The 24,254-nt window shown below is 36.1% G+C and overlaps 1 protein-coding gene across 2 annotated transcripts in view; it reads left to right on the top strand.

Moving 5' to 3' along the window:
• LOC112046167 (uncharacterized) overlaps positions 1 to 19,985 on the top strand; it is a 46,360-nt gene extending 26,375 nt beyond the window's left edge. For both annotated transcript variants that reach the window (XM_052890107.1, XM_052890108.1), the window contains 11 exons: positions 761 to 864; positions 1,893 to 2,121; positions 3,591 to 3,676; positions 5,212 to 5,309; positions 6,007 to 6,145; positions 7,366 to 7,555; positions 10,291 to 10,417; positions 10,962 to 11,119; positions 11,985 to 12,071; positions 12,887 to 12,995; positions 13,504 to 19,985. In XM_052890107.1, coding sequence (XP_052746067.1) covers positions 761 to 864; positions 1,893 to 2,121; positions 3,591 to 3,676; positions 5,212 to 5,309; positions 6,007 to 6,145; positions 7,366 to 7,555; positions 10,291 to 10,417; positions 10,962 to 11,119; positions 11,985 to 12,071; positions 12,887 to 12,995; positions 13,504 to 13,641 — 1,465 coding nt within the window. In that variant the 3' untranslated portion in view covers positions 13,642 to 19,985. The remainder of the gene's footprint in view (positions 1 to 760; positions 865 to 1,892; positions 2,122 to 3,590; positions 3,677 to 5,211; positions 5,310 to 6,006; positions 6,146 to 7,365; positions 7,556 to 10,290; positions 10,418 to 10,961; positions 11,120 to 11,984; positions 12,072 to 12,886; positions 12,996 to 13,503) is intronic.
• Positions 19,986 to 24,254: the final 4,269 nt, after the last annotated feature.

Raw genomic sequence — 24,254 nt, 5'->3', positions numbered from 1 at the left:
AAAACGGAGGTCCTGGGTTCGATCCCCGGCTGGGGAGATTTTCTTAATTTGTCCAGTTCTGGCTGGTGGGAGGCTTTGGCCGTTAGTTACCCTACCGGCAAAGACGTACCGCCAAGCGATTTAGCGTTCCGGTACGATGCCGTGTAGAAACCGAAAGGAGTGTGGATTTTCATCCTCCTCCTAACGAGTTAGCCCGCTTCCATCTTAGACTGCATCATCACTTACCGTCAGATGAGATTGTAGTCAAGGGCTAACTTGTAAAGAATTAAAAAAAAATACGGGGATAATATATAGCCTGTATCACCCAGGTTTTGGGGTCTCTGCGTGATCGAATCAGGAATGAGGAGATCCGCAGACGAACTAAAGTCACTGACATAGCTCAGCGAGTCGCGAAGCTGAAGTGGCAGTGGGCAGGCCACATAGTTCGAAGAGCCGATGGACGTTGGGGTCCCAAGGTGCTGGAATGGCGACCCCGCACCGGAAAGCGCAGTGTTCGTCGACCCCCCACAAGGTGGACCGAGGATATCAAGCGGGTTGCAGGGAGCTGCTGGATGCTGGCGGCTCGAGACCGTTTTGTTTGAAGTCCATTCAAGAGGCCGATGTCCAGCAGTGGACGTCCATCGGCTGACAATGATGATGATGATGATGATGATGATGATGATGATTAATTTATTTATGAAAGAAAAATCAACAGCTTTACCAAACATAAAATGAAAAAAAAATCAAATTTCCCTGAGTACCTATGTTTTCCTTATACCAGGTTCGTGATGTCTGCGGATCCTCCCGACCCTGAGCCGCCGATGCTGAACCATCTCCTCACCCTGGAGCTGAGAGCTGAATTGGATGAGCTGTTTTTTGAACCAGGTATTACACCTTGACACTTAAACAAACAAAATTAAAATTCGTTTATTCACAAGTAAACTTAGTTTGCATACTAATGGTATGCGTTGCTTTGGCTGAGGCTAGTTAATGCCCTTCCGGTAAAATATCTAATATAAAAATGAATCGCAAAATGTGTTGGTAAGCGCCTCTACAACGCCTGGACCAATTTGGCCAATTCTTTTTTTAAAATGTTCGTTGAAGTTCAAGGATGGTTTTTACGGCGAGAAAAATTAGAATTATTGCTGGAAAATCCCTAAAAATAGCCCTTTTCTTTTTCCCATACAAATGATTTGTAACTAAAACGTAGTCAATTTGAGCTTTATTGTTATTGTATAAAGTTCATATTAATAATAATTAGAAAACGGGGTAGGAGTAGGGTAGTGGTAGGGTAGGGGTAGGGTAGGGTAGGGTAGGGTAGGGGTAGGGTAGGATAGGGGTAGGGTAGGGTAGGAGTAGGGTAGGGGTAGGGTAGGGGTAGGGTAGGGTAGGAGTAGGGTAGGGGTAGAGTAGGGGTAGGGTAGGGGTAGGGTAGGGGTAGGGTAGGAGTAGGGTAGAGGTAGGGTAGGGGTAAGGTAGGGGTAGGGTAGGGGTAGGGTAGGGGTAGTTGAAAGTTTACATTGAGTTTCACGCGGACGAAGTCGCGGGCATCCGCTAGTTTACAATAAAAATAAGTATATCTAACAAAAACTCTATAAAACGAAAAAAGTACCCGGTCGTTTAAGATCTCAGACCAATTAATTACCTTTAGAGGACCTGCCTCGCTGCCGCTCTGTGAAAACTAGATCAAGATCTAACGTTTTCATACAAACTGCGTCTATAGAATCAATGTTTCACCGTGTGTGTTAGAATTACACGTTTGTGTATAAAGATAATAATAATTAATAGTTGTGTGTAATGTATGGACACATTTTTTAAAATTTATTTCACGGCCTTGGATACAAGTCCTTACAGGCCCTGCTTTAAATGCAAATATAACAATTTAATTCTGTTTCAAATTGTTTCTCCCGCAGAAAACTTCACAGAAATAATAGAAGAGGACGTCAACGCGACAACGACCACGCCGCCCCCGACCACGACCACCAAAAAAACCACAATAAAGACAACGAAAGCACCGCCCGCACCCAAGTGGGTGATACCGGTCACCTTCTCAGTGGGCCCCCTGGTGACCAGAGACGAGTTTGTCAACGAGACGATACTTCTGAACGCAACTTCTGAGCATCCGCCTTCTAAGGTGACCTGGTATGAAGTTTTCAATTGGCATTTTATTATTATTTACAAGTTAGACCCTTGACTACAATCTCACCTGATGCTAAGTGATGATACAGTCTAAGTTGGAAGCGGGCTAACTTGTTAGGAGGAGGATGAAATTTACACACCTTTCAGTTTCTACACGACATCGTACCGGAATGCTAAATCGCATGGCGGTACGTCTTTGTCGGTAGAGTGGTAACTAGCCACGGCCGAAACCTATATCAGCCCAGCTGGGGATCGAACCCAGGGTTATCTTGTAAATCCACCACGTACATTACTGCTGTGTTTTTAATTAGTGGGGTATCACGGCTCTTCTTCTTTACCCTTCATTAATTGGGCCTCCCAACTAATAGGGATGATGACAGTTTTTTAAATTGTATTTAAATTAAGAGTATGCTAATAGTAAAGCAATTTTGTAAAAGTAACAGGGTATCTGCGATCATTACTTTCGGAGCTACAGGGATTTAAAGGGTCAGATTTGCGGCGCTGTCGCGGATCCCTGAAAAACGCTTCATACAAAATGGTACGAACGGGGATGATGACTAGGTTTGAATATATTGATTTTTATGATACATTCGGGTAAATAAGGTCAATGTTAACTAATTTATACATAAAAAGCAAAGATTGTCTGGATATTTGCAAAATAAATGAGATTATAAAATTTCAAAAACTATTAAATTTTTTTTATCGTAATTAGATGAAAATTCATACAGTTTTAGCTTCCTTACATTAAATGTGACATTTTTTAATATGTGAACTATAAAGATAAACGCACAAATAACAAAGATATTAGTAATTTTGTTTGAACGCGCATACAAATCTAACGATCATTACATTGCCTATGACGTCATTTTTTCGAGCCATTTTGTATGGGGCGTTTTTCAGGGATCCGCGGCAGCACGCAAATCTGACTCTTTAAATCCCTGTAGCTCCGAAAGTAATGATCGCAGATACCCTGTTCCTTTTACAAAATTGCTTTACTGTTAGTATACTCTTAATTTATATACAATTTAAAAAACTGTCATCATCCCTATTATCGTTAGATTTGTATGGGCGTTTAAACAAAATTACTAATATCTTTGTTATTTCTGCGTTTATGATTATAGTTCAAATATTAAAAAATGTCACATTTAATGTAAGGAAGCTAAAACTGTATGAATTTTCATCTAATTACGATAAAAGATTTTTATTAGATTTTGAAATATAATCTTATTAATTTTACAAATATCCAGTCAATCTTTGCTTTTTATGTATAAATGAGTTAACATTGACTTTATTCACCCAAATGTATCATTAAAATCAATATATTCAAACCCAGTCATGGATTTTATCGTGTAATGGTGACCATTCATCTTTATACGGAACCTTTCGTGGACAAGTTCGACTCGCACTCGTTCGGTTGTTTCGAAGTCGGTTAAAAATTAATTTAAACATTTTATTTCTGTTTAATTTTGCAGGTACGATATAGTGCAAGCGAACGACACAAAAGCGTCGAGGTGGTCAGAAAATGTTACATATCTTGTGTGGATGAATGATACGGAAAGTAAGTTTTTTACTCCTTCTTAAATATGTAAAAGAAAAGGTGTAGGTATTTGAGGTGAATATTAAAAAGAAACATACATATAGTCAAACAGAGCGTCCTTCTTTTTCGGAAATCGAATCGGTTAAACGTTTTATTTTATTTATTTATAGTAATCAAGTCGAATCGTAAAGTATTAGTATTAGGTACATCACTAACTGTCAAACGGACAGCTTTCGTGTTCAATCAACATAACACTTTCATTTTTATTTTTTATTAAAAGGTCCTTAGAAAAAGCTTGGTTTTTTTTTTTATTCTTTACAAGTTAGCTCTTGACTACAATCTCACCTGATGGTAAGTGATGACGCAGTCTAAGATGGAAGCGGGCTAACTTGTTAGGAGGAGGATGAAAATCCACACCCCTTTCGGTTTCTACACGGCATCGTACCGGAACGCTAAATCGCTTGGCGGTACGTCTTTGCCGGTAGGGTGGTAACTAGCCACGGCCGAAGCCTCCCACCAGCCAGACCTGGACAAATTAAGAAAATCTCAATCTGCCCAGCCGGGGATCGAACCCAGGACCTCCGTCTTATATATCCACCGCGCATACCACTGCGCCACGGAGGCCGTCAAAATCGTAAATATATTTAAGGTGTCTCTGTCGCATAAAAACTGAAATACTAGTTCAAGATTAATTGATTATAAAACACGGCTAAAACTCACGTGATATTAACTCGGAGTATGCCCGACTAGTTTCGAACCCATACGGGGCCCTTAATCATGAGCTGGTTCTTGCAACGCGGCACGATCCAAACTGTTCATAATCAATTAATATGAATAACACTCACGACAGTTTAAATTCTAAAATAGCTTAAGATTGATAGATGTCACATTGATTATTGAAATATGTTAGTATTCTTAATCAATTTTATAAAGTTTTAAAATAATATTAAAACTACGAACCTAAATATCTATAGCTATATATTATAAAAATTAAAAAGAAAATATAATAAATTTAAATTATATCTAAAGGCTCAGGCGTCGTAGAATTCGTCCGAATCGACGATCATAGGTAAAGTGCCCAGAAGGCTGGCAGTATTGCCACGTTGTATGGCAATACTAATTCTTTGGCCTAAATACAGGCCAGCCTTCTGGTCACGGGAGGTGTCGATTAAACGCTTTGCAATTTCTTTGTAAAGAAAGCGTGTACTCGGACCCCACGGTCCTATTGTTTCGACCGCAAACGGCTCAAATATGTAATCTCCGACGAGATGGCTATATTTGCGCCGCTTGAGGGTCTCTGCTGATGCAGCAGCAGCGCCCGCACATCCCATTGTACCAGGAAGATGTGAAGGTGCAAGGGTGTCTACGCAAGTCGCGTCCCATACCAAAGGCCTACCCATCTTCCATGGCACCAAAGACATGCCGTCTGGTCTCTTACCATCGTCACGCGCTAAACCGTTAGGTTTTAAAACGGCTGGCACGCAAATGAAATATTGTATACGTGTATATGCAAATAAATATATTAATTTATTCATTCATTCACTTCTGTTCCCTAGTGGTGATACCGGAGCTGGGTAAGCACAAGTGGGTGCGGTACAACGTCGGTGCGCGCGGGCTGTACCGCGTGGCACCGCAAGACCGGAACGCTGGCGAGGTTTGTTTCTACAATTACTCTATAACGATTAGAGCAAAACCATGTGACTTGTAACATGGTTAAGGATTCTTTTATGACATGTCAAGACTCACGTCTTTCCTCGTGTTGTTCTTCCTGCCCATCTAAAGTTATAATCCTACTAGAGTAACATTGGATTTCCGTTCCAATAGCTTGCTACAGTTCTAGTGACACTACGGTCTTTAAGTTTTTTTTTTTATTCTTTACAAGTTAGCCCTTGACTACAATCTCACCTGATGGTAAGTGATGATGCAATCTTAGATGGAAGCGAGCTGACTTGTAAGGAGGAGGATGAAAATCCACACCCCTTTCGTTTCGGTTTCTACACGCTAAATCGCTTTGTCGGTAACTAGTCACACTGCCAGACCTGGACCAATTAAGAAAAGTTTAATCGGCCCAGCTGGCGATCGAACCAGGACCTCCGTCTTGTAAATCCAACGCGCATACCACTGCGCCACGAAGGCCGTCACTAGAGTAACTTTGGATACCAGTTCAAATAACTTGCTGCAGTTCTAGTGACACTATGTTCTATAAGTTAGCTATAGAGAGATTTTGCTTTATATACCTCTTGCATCTACTTCTACCTCATATAAACTAACTGACTATTGTAGAAGTAGTTAAACTATCTCTAGAAAAAATGTTTTCTTGTGAATTTATAAATATTTCATGATTGTTCCAGTCAGCGGAGGAAGCGGCACTGCGTGCAGCAGCGCTGTACGAGAGCGGAGCGCCAGCAGAACGAGCCTTGCTGTTGGATGACGCCTTCGTGCTGAGTCGTGCTGGTCGGCTACCGGCCAGTAGAGCTATCGCTGCCGCTGGTGAGGGTTCAATCCATAGCCAATTTTTAGCCCTCACAGGCAGAAAGAGCCAATCAAGATTGCTTAGTACATAGTTCACTCGAAGAGAGCTATAATGCTCCCTTTTGGACTGTTTAAGACTTTCGAATATGTATGATTGTCGAGCTTATGGCCATAAATTTTAACATGTGAACGATCTGATCTGTTAATAATATTGACAAGGGACAACAGTTCGCCAAGGCACGGGAGTTTATCCACCAATATTCCAACTTTAAGCTACATATATATTAATTAAAAAAAATATATATATTTATTTATTTACAGTTTAACTGTTTAGCAAACGAGGTACTTCTGCTGGGGTTGCTATTAATGATACACTTTTGTATGGAAATATCTTTATTGTTTAGTTACAAACGACCGGAATGCGCGAGCTGCGGAAAGTGACTATCGTATCGTATGCACGCTTTCCTCTACACTGTAGTTACAAAATTCATCGTCAGCGTAAACGAACCCCTACAACTGTACCCGAGAAGACATTGCAGTTGCCCAATTCGTCTTCACAAGCTATAAATATACATTATAATTTTATATAATTACTAACACACTAATAAAATTACTCGTGAGACACAATTTACAAACTACAACAAAAACAACACAAAATAGAAAAAAAAATACTAATTGAAAACAAAAACATTAATCATTAATAATAATAACATACATTTCAATTTAACAAAATAGGAAAACGAATCTCCTATACCTACTCCATTAATAATAACCTGCCAAGTGTGAGTTAGACTTTGCACGACTGGCTCCGGCAAAAAGCATGTATGTTGTATAGGAGCCTTGCTAAAGTATTTATTGTTGTAGCGGCAACAGATATACATCATCTTATTTATTTATTTATTTACTTAATCAATACCCCGGAAGACATTACAGTTGCCCAATTCGTCTTCCCAGGCTATACATACATTATAATAATAGATAATTACAAACAAAATTACAAACTATGGCAAAAATAACATAAAAGAGAAAAAAAAAGAAAGAAAACATTACTAATTTAAATACAAAAACATTAATCAATAACAATAATATACTTAACAATTTAACAAAACATAAAAATGAAATGCCCGAAAAAACATCAATACCAGTTAGATATCTTGTTTATATGTAGACAGACAGGATGGACGGACAGATAGCAGATTCTTGGATTTAAGTAATGAAAATATGCAAATCACTTCCAGCACACCTGACCACGGAGCGCCACTGGGCGGTGTGGCGCGTGGTGGTCAGCCACCTGTCGTGGTGGCGCGAACTGCTGCGCGTGGCGGCGTCCGGTCCGCACCTGGAGGCGCTGCTGGCAACTCTGCCGCCCGCTCTGCCGCTGTACTCGCAGCAAGAGCTGCTAGAGACAGCCATCGACGAGGATCAGCTGTGAGTACACTCTCAGACCAATTATTGTATAGGACCTGCCTCGCTAGACGTTACTTTTCTGTCAAAGTATATGATCAACGATCTAATGCGATTTTAAAAACTGTCTCTATAGAATCGATGTTAAATAGTTGTAATCGTGTTTGTCGGTTAAAGAGCTCCGTAAAAATACCTTTTTGTGTAGTTGAATGGTGTAAAAACGGGCAAAAACTTCTAGTTTAGTATAAGATATATACAAAATCTAAGCTCGTTTTCCTCAGAAAATGACAGACAATTTTGTTCGTGACTATGAGTGCGATACAGGTCCTTCTATAATTGGTCTGAGGAGTACACTGTAGCTACCTACATTCATACATCGCCGATTGTCGAATGCTGTACGTAAATACAGCGCGCCTGCGCTGCTCGCCTCAGTCCAGGGTTCCCAACTTAGGGGTTTTCCCCCCCAGATTTAGGGGGCAAATAAGTGAAATGGGATTTTTTAGGGGTCTGAAATTTTTAGGGGTTTTTTTTTATTTTTAAATTGATGATAATTTTAATATTTCTTTCTTATAACGATTTATAACGATATTACGTTATTTTACAACCACTCAGGCAATTTTCATCAAAAAAAAAAAATGTTAAATTTATTCATTGTCAACATGTAGGTATGATTTTAAAAAAAATGTGAATCTTCAGATAAAGACGTAATATTTTGTCTGTATTAAATATAGACTTTTGAAACATATTACAACATATTATTTCTAAATTATTAAGAAGAACTCAATAATTAAGGCGATTTTATGGGTTTTTGACACAAACTTTAGGGATAAATATTTTGGAGAGTTGGTAACACTGCCTCAGTCAGCCGCGGTTCGTCGCGGCGAACGGTCGTATGCTTCCGATGGTATGCACGTTTGTGTGGTAACGTATGACGTTCAGGTGAATTATGAATGTAGGCAGTTACAGCACACCTGGAGGCCTATTCTGTAACGACGTTTTGTATAACTCGCAAGTGCGAGTTTCGAATTTTTTTTTTTTTTTTTATTCTTTACAAGTTAGCCCTTGACTACAATCTCACCTGATGCTAAGTGATGATGCAGTCTAAGATGGAAGCGGGCTAACTTGTTAGGAGAAGGATGAAAATCCACACCCCTTTCGGTTTCTACACGGCATCGTACCGGAACGCTAAATCGCTTGGCGGTACGTCTTTGCCGGTAGGGTGGTAACTAGCCACGGCCGAAGCCTCCCACCAGCCAGACCTGGACAAATTAAGAAAATCTCAATCTGTCCAGCCGGGGATCGAACCCAGGACCTCCGTCTTGTATATCCACCGCGCATACCACTGCGCCACGGAGGCCGTCAAAATTCACCTATTCACCTATATCTCTCTTTGTTTAACACGATGCTATAGAAAGAGAGCGATAGATGTGATTCGAAGCTCACACTGTCGAAGTGATATAAATATCGTTACAGAATAACCTCCCTGAGCACGTAGCGCCACTGGATAGTCGAATCGGTAACTGTAACGTCACTAGTTGAGCTGTCTAAATTATAGTGCTTGCCACGAGATGTTGTGTTTGTGAAGTTAGCAACTAATGACTGCGCAATGAAGAAGAAGACGAAATACTGTAAGAAATAATAATACACAAAAATACAATTATAAATTAAAACATTAAAAAGATAATTTAAACTTAGCAAGCAAAGGCGGCCTTATTACTATAAGTAATCTCTACCAGGCAACCCCTGACGAGAGAACTTGCGAAGAAAGAGCGGGAAGGTGCAATACATTATATGTAATTATATATTTATAAATATAAATAATTGAATAAATATATATACGTATATATAATATTAAATTTACATATGTTTTACATAATATATTACAATTAAAAAAAAATAATATATTCTACATAAATAACAATAAAATAAATACCTCGAAAAATGAAATTTTAATTGAAACGACAAAAATGTCATTTCAAACGAAACTTAAAAATGAATCAATAACGGTACATCCGACGCGGGCGGGGAGCCAGCTAGACGCGATCGTGCATCTATACTCATTCTGCAGCTAACTTCACAAACATAAAAATCCGTGGCGAGCACTGTACAATAAATGTTTGGACCAATAAGAGAAGACTAGAGGAGCTAGTAAAATTGCTGATTATATATTTTTGAATATTATTGAAGTAAAGTAAACTGGGGAATGCGTTACAAAAAGTGTAATCAGGCGAGGTAAATGTACGTTGATAGGGAGAGCTAGAGACGTTTTACTTCAGTGGTAGGTACATTCTTACTTTTAATTCTAATTTTTGTATTATTTTGTAATTGTAACTTTATAATTTTCTCGTTTAATTTGGTAATTATGACTGTTTATGTAATTTTATTTCTTTTAATTTAGTACTGTGATATTTTGATTTAGTGACTGATTGTAATTATTTTTTTTCTCTTAATTTTATTTAATTTATTTTGGTAATTGTGACTGTTTGTATTTTTTCTTTTTCACTGTATGTATTTATTTAGTTGAGTGTTGTAAAGAACAATAATTCTTGCAAATAAATGATTATTATTATTAATAAAGCACACTTGTTTTTTATTCGACTTAGTAGGTATGATAGTCGAATCGGTAACGCATCACTGGTCAAGCTGTTTTAAGTACAATTAATGTTTGGACCAAGTTTTAGAGGACCCTCATGTTTATTTTTTTTTACAGGACCCTCATGTTTATTTTTTTTTTAATATTTTTATTGTTTTTGTGTCAGATGGCTGAGCGGCGCGCTGCTGTCGGCGGGGGTGGAGTGGGGCAACGAGAACGTGACGCAGCAGGCGCTTGAGCTGTTCGACGCGTGGCTCGCGGAGAACGAGTCCATCCCAGAGATATACCAGCAGGTGAGCTAACTATACAAACCCTAAGCGTCGCCACTCATATGAGCAACACAACAACCACAAGCACCGCCATTTAAAGCTAAAAGCAGCGATATATGGCGTGCGGCGATCACCAGCGTCACTTTATGTGGCGAATCCATATAAAGTTTGTGAAAACTACAGAAAAGATGTCTGTGGCTGTGACGTGTCTCCCAAGTGCGGGGACACTCAACTGATCAGTTTGCTGTATGGTGCGCTGCTGTCAATACTACCATAGTATGAACCACTTTTTTATATTTTTCGAATCCGGTCCGTGGCACCTCCAAATTTTTAATGGTGTGTATTTTAAGAACTTAAATATCACGTGTCTCAAACGGTGAAGGAAAAACATCGTAAGGATACCAAAGAATTTTCTTGATTCTCTGCGAGTGTGAAGTCTGCCAATCCACATTGGGCCAGCCTTGTGGATTATTGGCCTAACTTCACTCATTCTGAGAGGAGACTCGTGCTCACCAGTGAATCGAATATGGTATGATGAAACATTTATAATGGGTCCTGTGTCCCCCAGGCTGCGCTGACAGCGGGCGTCAGGCAGCGTGGAGCGACAGCGTGGGCGGCGTGCTGGCGCGCGCTGCTTGCGTCGCAGGCAGCGCCGCGTCCGCTTTACTCGCATACTGCGCTGCTCGCCGCGCTCGCCTCGCCGAGAGACGACTGGCTGCTTTACAGGTATTCAACCCACCAACTACGATGGAGGTCATAATGCACCGGAGCGGTACGTGTGGCGGAGACGCAAGCCGCAGTTGCTGGCGGTGCCGAGTGGACGCACCAACCTACTCAACAAGGCTCCGTTGACGCGCGCACGCAGCACTCTCAACATCGTCACAACACATGACACATGTATTAGTGTGTAGTTATTTGTATTTATTTTTTTTTTTTTTACAAGTTAGCCCTTGACTACAATCTCACCTGATAGTAAGTGATGATGTAGTCTTTGATGGAAGCCGGCTAACTTGTTAGAAGGAGGATGAAAATCTACACCCCTTTCGGTTTATACATGGCATCGTACGCTAAATCGCTTGGCGATACGTCTTTGCCGGTAGGGTGGTAACTAGCCACGGCCGATGCCTCCCACCAGCCAAAAATGAAGTGCACGCCACTGGAGTCATGGGAGGGCAATCCCGGAATTTTAATTCCATTATGGCTTCGCACGGTTTGTGAAGTCCTAGTGTATTAATTTTTAGGCGCTATTTAGGGCGAAAGTGGTCAAAAATAGTCCATTGTTCTAAGTCAAGTCATGTCATGTTAGTAAGTCGAATATTTTAACGCGTTACCGATTCGATTTTGAATCGGTAATGTATTAGAACATCACTAACTGAAGCTGTCAAAAGTATTATTAATAATTAATTGTTAATTAGTTACATGAATGGAATTAAAAATTAATTATTTTAGTGGTTTATTACCAACTTTGGATCAAATGGACTCACAGAGATATTTTTCAAAAAAGCATCACAAATGTGTTTTAACTGATCAATAAATATACCAAAATATATTGCTTCTATATTTATAATTAATCTGTGGTAAATCTGTTAAGGTTCGCGTACACGGTGCTGTCGAGCGAGGCGCAGCGCGGCCGCGAGTGGAAGACGTGGGTGACGGCGCTGTGCGCGGGCGTGTGCAGGTGACATTACTGTGTAGCGCGACGGACTGTTGATACTTGAACTTGATATGTTTAACTTGTCTATTTTATTGTATTTATTCAATGATATTTAATTAATACCTTATAGTATTAAAATTAAAATGTGTATTTACAAAAAAGTATATGCCATCGAGTTATATACAAATATTATTAACTAGCAGTAGAATTCCGCGGTTTTACCCTCGCATATCTCATACCCGTAGGAATGCGGTGATTATTATAACGTAGCTTTTCATTGGTGTCGGTCCTGTAGCTTCAGAGCCTATTAAATGCAAACAAACAAATCTCCACTATATAATATTGATTAATAAATTATGACAAATTTATTATTAGTACCTATATTATTCCAATATACCTACATATTACATTACATTATAGAACATGCCTATGGAGTAAAGCTTTAAAATAATTTATTTATTTGAACAATTTTTTTTTTAATAATTTAATTATACTACAGCCTTTCTTGATGAATACTGTTAACCAATAAACAAATCAAAAATGAGGGTATAAGTCACTAGTCATTTTACACCTAATAATAATTATAATTAACTTCTTCTTAAATTAATGAAAATCAATTTGATTAATAAGCTTAGAAAAAATAGATATGGTTAATATATCCTAAATAACCATTAATTCACAAACCATACATAATTTAAAATAAATAAGTTATGACATAACATGCCTCTTCTACCTTCATTTCTAATTTCATTGTTGGTATGTGTAATGGCTGTAGTATAGTTTTACATACTTTAAATAAAATTTATTTAATAATCAAATTAAATTTTTACATTCAAAAGATGGCGCGGCGCGGCCGGCATATGGCGGATACTGCACATGGCGCCACTGCCGCCGTCAGCGCTGCAAGCGGCCGCGCGCTGTCTCCACCAGCCCGGGGATTATTATAGGGTGAGTGTTGTTGTGAGGTTTTTTAACCCACGATCTCAGGGGCGCCCGGGCTGATACACACAGAGGGGTTAAGCCAATAGTCCATCACTGGGCTAGCCCAATGCGGATTGGCAGATTTCACACACGCAATAATTAAGAAAATTCTCAGGTATGCAGGTTTCCTCACGATGTTTTTCTTTTTTTCCTTCACCGTTTGAGACACGTGATATTTAATTTCTTAACGCGATCGCTGCGGCACAGATATTTTTGTACTTTCCTCTGGTGCGGTACGTGGTTCTATTATAAAACTTTATGTGGTGTAGTATGAGGTCCCATTGACCTCGTAACTCTTGAATACGCTAGACGTACGAGGTAAATTGACCTCGTACCGCAGCGAACGTGTTAAAATGCACATAACTGAAAATTTTAAGCGATTCGAAGGCAGAGGTCATATCCACTGGACTATCACTAATTTTCTTAGGGCTCACTAATTTTACTAACATTAGAATATTAAATAATTTGTCCACAGTTTAAAGAACTGTTCGGTGAACAGAAAGGCGCGTCTCTCGCGCTCGACACCATCGCACTGAACGCGGCGTGGGTGACGCGCGCCGACGCGGACTTGCTCGCGTACTTCAACTCTGTTGGCAAGAAGAATGAGTACTAAATTATTCGCACATTTCATTCATTATGAATAGCAATGAATGTTAATTCATAATTGACGTTTATTTGTAACTGTGTTACGATGTATGCGTTTTATGTAATGCGCGTTAACGTGGACCTGCAGGGTTATTATACGTATGTGTATCATTCAAATAATCAGTCACTTCATCGTATAACATCGTATTTTCGTTTTTGCAATATAACATTGTGTTTTCATCGAAATGGCACAAGTATAGTAGTGGTAGTAACAAGTTTTAACTTTATTTTCATCTAAAACTGGTATTTACTTAATTTCGTTGAAATAATCATGTTAGACGATCGTGAAAACAAAAAATCACTGCCATTTTATGTGAAATGGTGCAGTTAATGTTATTTCGGTGAAATAACTATTTTAGATGATAACAAAATCAAAAATACGATGAAAAATAATGTAATGACTCATTGTTAGAATGGTACACCGTGATACATAATAGGCCCGCTGGAAAGCTTTAAAAAGGTCCATTCATAACGATTCATGATGAACTTTAATTCATGTTTATTATGAATTAAAGTTCATTCATAGTGTAACTTAGTGTCCAGAGCGCGAAATGTCTGCTCCGCGCAAACCTGTTCAGTATTCAATTCACCTTTGTTAGTAAGAAAAGCGTCTACTTAATTATATTTAAAACATTCCATTCATAATGAACCTAGAGACATAATTTCCTGATATTACTGAATGAAAATGATTGCAAAAAAATAATAATAAATATCTTTCTTTGATAGTAAATTTAATATATCAGTCACATTCATTATCCTGTAAGCTATTTCCAGTGCCCCATGTTTGAAGTTATTCATTATTACTTAGCAATTAAGATTTTTTTTCGTCTAATTCTGAGAAATATAATTATGATGATTTTTCAGAGTTTAGTAATAAAACATATTTATTTAGCATTCAAGAATGCTAAATTAAATATGTAGGTATTCGTTTTAAAATAAATGTACCTACGTAATTTATTTTTAGTAACTAAATAAAATTTTAAGCTGTTCTTGCTTATGTTTTAAAATCTAGGAAAGAGGAAATCCGTTTTATTTTTGTTTTTAATAAGTTAATCTAGTTTATCTACATATCTTTATCATGTAGATTTTCGGAAACCACGACAAAAAAAGTAAAAATGGGTTTCAAAATAACGTTTGATTTTTATATTTTTCATCTCGTACAATTTTGAGATATCTCACAAATAAATGTCAAGTGTTCAGATTAGTTAGATCGCAGTAATTAAACTAGATGGCGCTGTATTTTATTTTTAGTTAAAATAATTTTAAGTAGACATTTTAGGTTATTTTTTTTTTATTAGAGAAGTCTTCTTAGGTTATATTTTTGAATATGATAAACGCCAAATTATAAAAATCTAGTCATTGATGTATTTGTGTTTGACTGTGGAAGTCGGTATATGTTTGGTTATTCTTAAAGACAAGGTCTTCACGGTCAATAAATATAGCAAAAGTCAGTACCATGACAAAAAAAACTGTATCTAAAAACAGCAATAATTAAGAAACTGCTCTTCTTTTTTCTAGTAAAATCAGAATCAGTATAAACAAAGTAGGTAGTAGAAGAAGAAGAAGAAATATACTTTATTGTACACTAAAAACAAAAATAGACAATAACTTATAATAAAACTTAGAAAATAATGTACATTAGGCGGTCTTATCGCTAAAGAGCGATCTCTTCCAGACAACCACTGTGAAAGAGAAAAACGTAAGCAGATGCTGGTACCTATATTAACGAAGCATTTCCCAATGTTCTTAAGGCTAAAAAACTCATCTACTACGCTAAAACTGAGAGTAACGCCATTTTGAAAAAAAAAATACTACGAGTAAAAGCGCGACAACAGTATTTCAGTTGTGTTTTATTGGCGATACAAGACACATGCAATATTTATTGACCGTTTGAGCTTTCCATTAAAACGCCTTTCGATAGAATAATACTCGTACTAATAGAAACTAGCTTGTTACTATCGTGAATTGAGATAATATATACATGTATATATAAGTATTTATATTTAACACAGTTAATCTTGCACAAGTAAATATTTATTACTGCATATCATTGTAATCATTAATTCTTCACCTTCTAATAGACTAAGTGCCGCGCGGCCAGACCTTTGTCATTATAGAAAAGCTGAAAGTATAATGTTAATGCTCTGTGGTCTCAGACCAATTATAGAAGGACCTGTATCGCACTCATAGTCCAGAACAAAATTGTCTGCCATTTTCTGAGCAAAACGAGCTTAGATTTGGTATATATCTTATACTAAACTAAAAGTTTTTGCCCGTTTTTTACACAATTCAATTCAATTACACAGAAAGGTATTTTTATGGAGCTCTTTAACCGACGAACACGATTACAACTATTTAACATCGATTCTATAGAGACAGTTTTTATAATCGCATTAGATCGTTGATCATATACTTTGACAGAAAAGTTACGTCTAGCGAGGCAGGTCCTATACAATAATTGGTCTGAGTCTGTGGTATAACGAGCAAAAAAGCACGTTATTTATATGGAAGTCCCGTGAAATATTTATTTTGTTTTGATTTTAGTATTTGTTGATATAGCGCCAACATCATACATCACCTGCGAAAGGGTCAACAATCATACTATCACGGTTCATGAGAATCAGCTTGGTGTCAAACGGACAGACAGAGGAGTCCTGTTTTACCTTTTGAGTGCTGAACTCTAAAAATACGTTTAATACTTATTTGGATGGTTGATTTAATGATTGGTTGACCTTTAATCATGCTATCGCCTAAGTCCTTACACAGTTGCCAACCGTACTTGCTGGTAGGAGCATGCAAAACTTTCAGCTTTTGTAAGACAGTCTCTGAATCTATATGCATTCCTAGTACCGTAGTTTTCATAATTCAAACAGAATCTAATAAGAAGAGTCTGCAAAATATCTCAACAGTTGATCTTAAAGAAAACAGTACCGATTATTTTATTCCACGAATAATAAGAAAATCATCTTTATCTCAATAGTATCTCTAAAAGTTATTTTTCTATCCAATGTAAAATCCAGAAGGACCTGCAAAAAGCTATGCTTTTTACTCCAAAAAATGTTGCATTGTTTTAATATTATATGAATGGAAATACTTAATTATAGTGAAATATAAAGTACAAGTTGTATGCTAGGAGTGCTAGATTTTTGGTCCGAAGGCGAATCAAATTATCTTATCTTTAGGCTTGATTAATTGATTTGCAAACATTGATATTATAAATTAAAATATATATTTTTGCATAAAATGATAATTATTGTAATTTGAATTTAAAAATCTTTAGATTTTTGTGTGATTTCGAGTGTAGAGTGCGAGCGTTTAAATCTATCGCATGAAACTCATTATAGTGAACTTGAATTTTGGATGGAATTATAAGAGCACCAAACAAAAGAAAACACAATCCGTGGAGCTGTTTTAAAGTAATACCATTCTAATTCAAGTTTACTTTTACGTGATCGAATAAGTACTAAAAATCACACTCGACATACGAACACGTGTTGTGTTATGTATATTTTTGTTTACTATAAATTTAGTATTGACTTTTAAATTAAGTGTGTAGGCAATGCGAAATAAATTATTTCAATAACAAGCTATGAAAATACGTATACCTACTTATTATTACAAATTTTAAATTAAAAAATACATAATAACAAAAACTGCCGAACATACATTCTGGCTTTAGCGGTCTTTAGGGCTTCCATTCAGTAACTTTCAAAATTGTAAGTAAGTCACTTATGGTAATGAACTTGCACAAAGTAAAACCTGCTTCTATTAAAATAATGAAGTTCCAATGTAAATGTCAAAACAAACATACTCTTTACCTTTCGATAGTCACGGAAATACGATGACTTTACAAAATATACTACTATTTTTATTATTATGTATTTTTTAAAAGACATTTTACTCTTGTGTGAAAAACAAAGTTATTCAAATTTTAACTACAAATTATTAATGATTTTGATTACTTGTATAAAACTACGAAAGGACAGTTAGATATGTTCTTTGTAGATATAGTATGTGGTTACATCAATTTATTTGTATAGCCCGACCAGAAAAATAAAAACGCGGACAAAAAAAACCTAATTTCTTCTTCAAACATACTAAGGTTGCAATGAAGTTATAATGAAAAAGTGATAGTGGCTCCCCCAGACAAGGGTTTTTTTATATTTTTGGTCAGACTATACTTCAATTGTACTAAATAATTAATTATTTGGGTCTTTGCAATCATGTTTGATTAATATTTGCGTAAGAACTAAGCGCTAATAATATTTTATTCTTTATTTAGTTATCAAAATTCACAATATAGAAATCTTTAGGTGGATTTTTGACGATTAGCGAAAAAGATCTCTTGTTGTAGAGAACACGTATAGAAAAAGAAAAATCTTTTGTATATTTTTATAAAAAAAATAACGGAGAAACTTTTTATATCGAAATTTTTCTAAAGTTGACTTTTTAATATATTCCGACCAGTACATAGTGAATTATAGTGAAAAAAAGTATCAAAATCGGTTGTGCGTTGTATAGCTGATTGGTGTTGATACACTAAAAAATTAATTATACAAAAGAGGTAGCTTTCGGAAATATTTAGGTAATTGGTAGGATTTTGAAGCGAATCAAGTAAATACAGTGAAAATCACGTACGTCGAAAACTTATAATTTTAAGTGTAGTATTACATTATAATCTGTTTTTAATATATTTTTAAGTTATAATTACTCGTAATACCTATATGTAATTTGTTTTATGGTGATTGTATTTTGTTAGGTACATTGTTTTATTAATTCAAAATGATTTGGTTGGACTAAAAAATTATAGTTCGTGCCTGAGCTGCACAATTTTCTGAACTTTATGAGCTGGTGTCATAATATGGTGTCGTAATATGGTGTCTAGGTTCTTTAAAATAGTTTGTGTCACACATAAATGGCACAACACAGAACACGAGGCATATGGCTGCTTAATGTGTAAAAACATATCTCAGTGGAGCTATTTTACTTGCGCTATTCAGCATGTTACAACTTCAGAGTGGATTACAAATTTGGCGCAGATTCTTAAGAGTAAGGAGTAGGAGGAACATTTTTCTTATTTGGATTTAGCGTTCGCTTTTAAATGAGAAACTATAGTTCAAAATATGACCAAAATATTGCTACAGGGTCAGTCTTTAACATCAGTGCAGTTCAAACAGAGATATGACAAGAACTACCCTCCATAGTTTGAATATTTAATTATGGAAGTGTAGAGCTGTGATAAAATAAATGAAATATATGTGTATAGCTGAACCTTCATAATAGGCTAATATAAATAAATTGTTCTTTTTTTTCCTCCTTACTTGCGCGATACCTTCTAAAGTATGGCAGTGTTCAATTTATTTTCCTTATTTCTTTGTAGTATGTGCGTGATTTAACTCTGTACTATCTTGAAAAAAAGAACATCTTTTCATAGTGATTGTCGCGAAGTGAATTTTGTTTGTACCGTGTTCACATGTATCTACTCCGTCAAAGTATACATTTATAGTCTTCGTTAGGTAGCTCTCACACTTGACGTAAAGTCTGATAATTGTAGAATGTGGCAATTGTGATTGCAGTTACGTTGCACTGGACTAAAAAGATAAAACTCTTGTTATATTGCAGTAAAAAGAAGGACATAGTTTTTTTAGTGATGCGTTATCTCAATTTCGGATACGTCAAAGTTAGTGAATCAGCCTGCTGGTGTCAAGTTCCAGAAGCCTCGATCGATTTAATATTAACGTCGTTTGCTGAGGCAATGTCATAGTAAACTGGCATCCTTATGCTGTGCATACGCCCTACATCTATTCGTCATCAACCCATATTCGGCTCACTGCTGAGCTCGAGTCTCCTCTCAGAATGAGAGGGGTTAGGCCAGTAGTCCACCACGCTGGCCCAATGCGGATTGGCAGACTTCACACACGCAGAGAATTAAGATAATTCTCTGGTATGCAGGTTTCCTCACGATGTTTTCCTTCACCGATTGAGACACGTGATATTTAATTTCTTAAAATGCACACAACTGAAAAATTGGAGGTGCATGCCCCGGACCGGATTCGAACCCACACCCTCCGGAATCGGAGACAGAGGTCATATCCACTGGGCTATCACTGTGCTAATCACAGAAAAATACGAGAACATTTTAGCGAACATTTCGTCGAGCGTTCTGGCGGGCTGGCAGTAAGTTAATTTATAGATGACTTTACGTCAGGTATGGACGCTTCCTTAGTGTTATATTTTAAATATGATTGTAAATTAGTCCTAAGACCCTGTAAAGATTTTGTATGTGCTTTTGTAATAAACTTTCCTGATGTATTTTTTAATTTTTATTTATCTATCTAATATTTTCCTACAAAAATTAACAATATGGTATGTTGGTCAGCACACAGTTGACATAGTCGAACCTGAATTTAATTGAGAGTTCTTGGTCGTTGCTATAAAATTCAAGTACATAAAGGAGGCAAATTGCGATATCGACAAGTAGTATTTTAAATTTCAAATATGGTATCCCCAATGTGATATTCGCAATGTATTTATCATTGACTTAATTGACTTAATACCTATAGACGTAGCCATATAATTATGTTGGATGTGGGAGTGAGAAGCGTATTTACGAATTTTATGAGGAAGTTGAGACAAAAAGTATTATCTTCTGTCTCTTAGGCCGTGGAGGTTTTCTTTGTTTGGCTAACTATCAGTTAGCCAAACAATTTGCTGTCAAGTTGTGCGTTGTGCGAAATTTTCTTGTTTATTATTGTTTGTTAGATTTTTAAGATTGTTTTAATGTACTTATTAGAAAAGGACTCCATTAGTAAGATGTAGTGTTATTTATAATGGGAGAATGCAGTGTTTTAAGCTGTAAAAGCCGCAAGGAAACGGAGGCAGAGGAAGACACTCTTCACTAGTAAGTATGCAAAAAATTAAGGTTATAGTTTATAGAACAGATAAAAATATGATTGAACAAATAAATCAATAAACAATTTCCATTAAATAACGTAGATTTTAACGAAATATGGCATTTTTCCTTAAACATAACCTCGTAAAAACAACTTAGAGTGTTGCCATGACTTTATAAAGATTTTCCACTAAATCAATTTTTAATTAATAAAAAAGAATATTAATTTTTCACTTTTCTGATGACGGATCATTAGTGCAGCTCTTAAGATCTACTTTTGCTATACTCATAACAAATGGAAACAATATATCTAATCATATTATTAATTTAATTGCAGGTTTCCCAAGGATATACATTTTAAACAAACATGGATAATGGCTACTGGTCATCAAAATTGGCAGCCTAAGATTTTTTTTTTAAATTTGCTCTATTCAGTTTGAGAAGGACACAATCAATATTTTAATAATAAGTAATTTGGATTCATAAAACTAATAAAACTTCTAAAATAAATTAGATTTTTTTAATTAACCCAGATAGGGGGCCGAAAATTGTCCAACAGGAAATCGAACATTTATAATTCGTTTCGGTCCATATTTACATTCTGTGGTTTCGGCTATAGGTTAACCAACTAGTTTTACCAGTTAACACGTTCGATCATCTTATTGGACTACTGCTGACACAAGCTTTTTACTTTGATGAAGGGAGTTGAATTCACTACTTTAAAAAATAAATAAAAAAGAAGTTCGGGAACTTGTTTTTAAGTCATAATATTTATGTGTAAACGGTCTCAGATAAAATATTAATATAGCTTTCTCAAAATTCAAATTTAACCAAATTTAGGGAAAATTTTAAGTAATAGCAACAATTCAGTTAAGTATTGTTGTTTCATGTGCGGCTACACGGTGGTTACATCTATAGGTATTTTATCTAAGGTATTTATAGATTTTCCTTTCTTGCCATCTCTGTCTACGCCTTAGACAAATACATAATTTATAATTCGTCTGAGGTCTACGCCTGTCTTTTAGCTTTGTCTATGGCTACAGTTTTTATAGCTTTGACAACTATATATCTATTTATCTAAGTATTATAGTTTATAAAAAAATATTTTATTGCTATACCATGTCCAGATTGAATTGCGCTATTTGGTAAATAAACAAACCCTTTTGTCGATGCCAAACTTTCATAACAGTTTTCAGAACCATCAAACTATTAAAACACGCACAAACACTTTGTTCTTTACAATCCACCTATGGAGAATCATACAAACGTAACATTTTTTTAATTTACACAGGGTTTAATCAAAATTTTTAGAAATAAACGAAATTAAACACGAAATTATGCACACAGACTACATTTAAATGTTAATTTGACGTTTCGTCTCTCTAAGGTTGTGCCAAGTAAAATTGTCACCACAGATTAAAAATGAACGATTTACCGATTGTAAATATCGAATGTATTCCGTTCAGTATCGATATCGTAATTGAGTAATTTGAATAAAGTAATTTTTTCATAGCGCTGTTTAGTTAGTTACGTACTTATATGTTAAAAAAAGATAATGCGTTAACAAGTACTGCCTAAATTTTTTAGTACTCTTTTAATTTATAACAAACAGATACAAGTGAAAAAAATGTTATTTGATAGGTAATAATTAATATGCATCAGAAAGAGGTAGATAGTTAATATCGCGCGTATTTTGACTGTGTGATTAGTGTTGCCAACTTAGAAGTGAGTTTTTAAGTAAAGTGATTTTTTTACAATTGATATAAAATTCGATTAGTAGTAGTTAATTCTCGATATAGTTCATCAACGGCCCATCCCTAGGATGACGTCACAACTAATGTCAGTGATGAATACGGCCATATTTGTTTACAAAATTTTGCAATTCTAAAAAAATGAAGTTTATGTCAATTTATGTCTGTGCCTCTGTCAGTCAGTCTGTCACACTCACAATCACAAATGACAATTGACATTTGACAATTTGTCAAATTTTTGTGTGATCGACCGATTGATAAAAGTTTTTATTTCTGCGCAAAATTCTAAGTGTTTTCCAAAATGTTCGCAATCAGAAATCTTCTTAGAACCAACACCCAATTCGCAAAGAATGTTGTACAGCAAAGAAACATGAGCGCGTTGGCCGTTCCAGCGAGGAATAAGATTTCCAAAGGGGTATGTATCGATCGTATAATTTGATAATTAATTGCATTTTATGGTACTTACGTATTGAATACAAGGAAAATCGTTGGTGTTATGTATAAAATATATTAGTTAACGTATAAATAATCTTAATAGACCATATTATGATGGATTTTTTGTTACGTAATTTTTTATTAAGAGGTTATCTTTTGGTTTTGTTATCTATTCCTTTAGACTAGGTTAATCGAGTGCTTATCGTGAAATAGGAAGCTTATTATATGATCTATGGTTGTGGAATTTTTATGCGATGCTATTTTTTAATTCCTTAAAATCTAAATTTGCAGTTTAATTTTTTATTTCCAGCCTTAATACATCAAATTGTTTTATAAAAATTTGATGAAATAGGTAAAAAAAAGATTAAGTGTCGATAAGCATAATGATATATTTATATATTAGTTTATTTTATGATATTTATAATTATTATATAATTTGTGTATTATGGTTTATGTATTAGTGTGTAGTTATTTGTATGTATGTATATGTACAATATTATTACGTACACACCACCTACAGTTGTCCTAATAAGTTCCTAAGCCTAAGGTTGCCTGGAAGAGATCGCTACTAAGCGATAAGGCCGCCTTTTGTATTCTACTTTTTCTTGTGTTTCTGTTTTGCTTGTTTTCTTTTATTTTTGTGGTGTACAAATAAAGTGTATTAAATAAATAAATAAATAAATAAGCACCAAAGTAGTCAGTTTTAAAATGGTTTTATAGTTTAGTATGTTACAGAAAATAGTAGTAAAGTCTGGCGTTTCTGACAGGTCTTCTTCTACTGGGCCGATTCCTTGATTGTATGTGGGTCTTTCGGTGTAGGTTCCTGTTGGATTCACTCCATTCAGCCCAGTTCGCTCCAGAAGCTTAGCAGGCCGCCCTAGTCGCCGATAGCCTCATGGAGTGTAGCTGAGGAACCAATGTAGGTTGCTTGCTGTTTCCTTTATGCCTCTTTAACTGAGCCTAATGTGTAGCGGTGTCTCGTTTTTCTCCATGCAGGCTCTGCACAAAGGACTGTCAGTCATATCTAGAACTAGCTGACGCCGCGCGGTCCACTCGCGTGGTTCCCATTCCCATAGGAATACGGGGATAATATATAGCCTTCCTCAATAAATGGGCTATCTAACACTGAAAGATTTTTTTTAAATCAGACCAGTAGTTTCTGAGATTAGCGCGTTCAATCAAACAAACAAACTCTTCAGCTTTATAATATTAGTATAGATAAAAGGTGTTTGTTTAGCGGGCAGTGACCTGTTATGAGGCGAACTACTGTTCTCAACTTATCTTGTGTAAGGTTCATGAGTTTCTTTGTTATCCTTGGGTCGAGGCCTGGTGGCTCTTTTGTATGTTTACATGTGTTTACATATGCTGGCCCATAGTTCAGCGTGGGAGCTAATGGTCTGTTTATGTAACCATGTTTTGTATTCACTGAATGGTATAGGTACTATTGGTCCTACCTTCAAGAGTCCTAGCGCGATGTGCCGGTTCGCCTGCCGCTTCATTACC

Source organism: Bicyclus anynana, chromosome 27, assembly GCF_947172395.1.
Source record: "Bicyclus anynana chromosome 27, ilBicAnyn1.1, whole genome shotgun sequence".
NCBI classification, from domain to species: Eukaryota; Metazoa; Arthropoda; class Insecta; order Lepidoptera; family Nymphalidae; genus Bicyclus; species Bicyclus anynana.
This window is presented reverse-complemented; position numbering and strand designations above follow the sequence as displayed.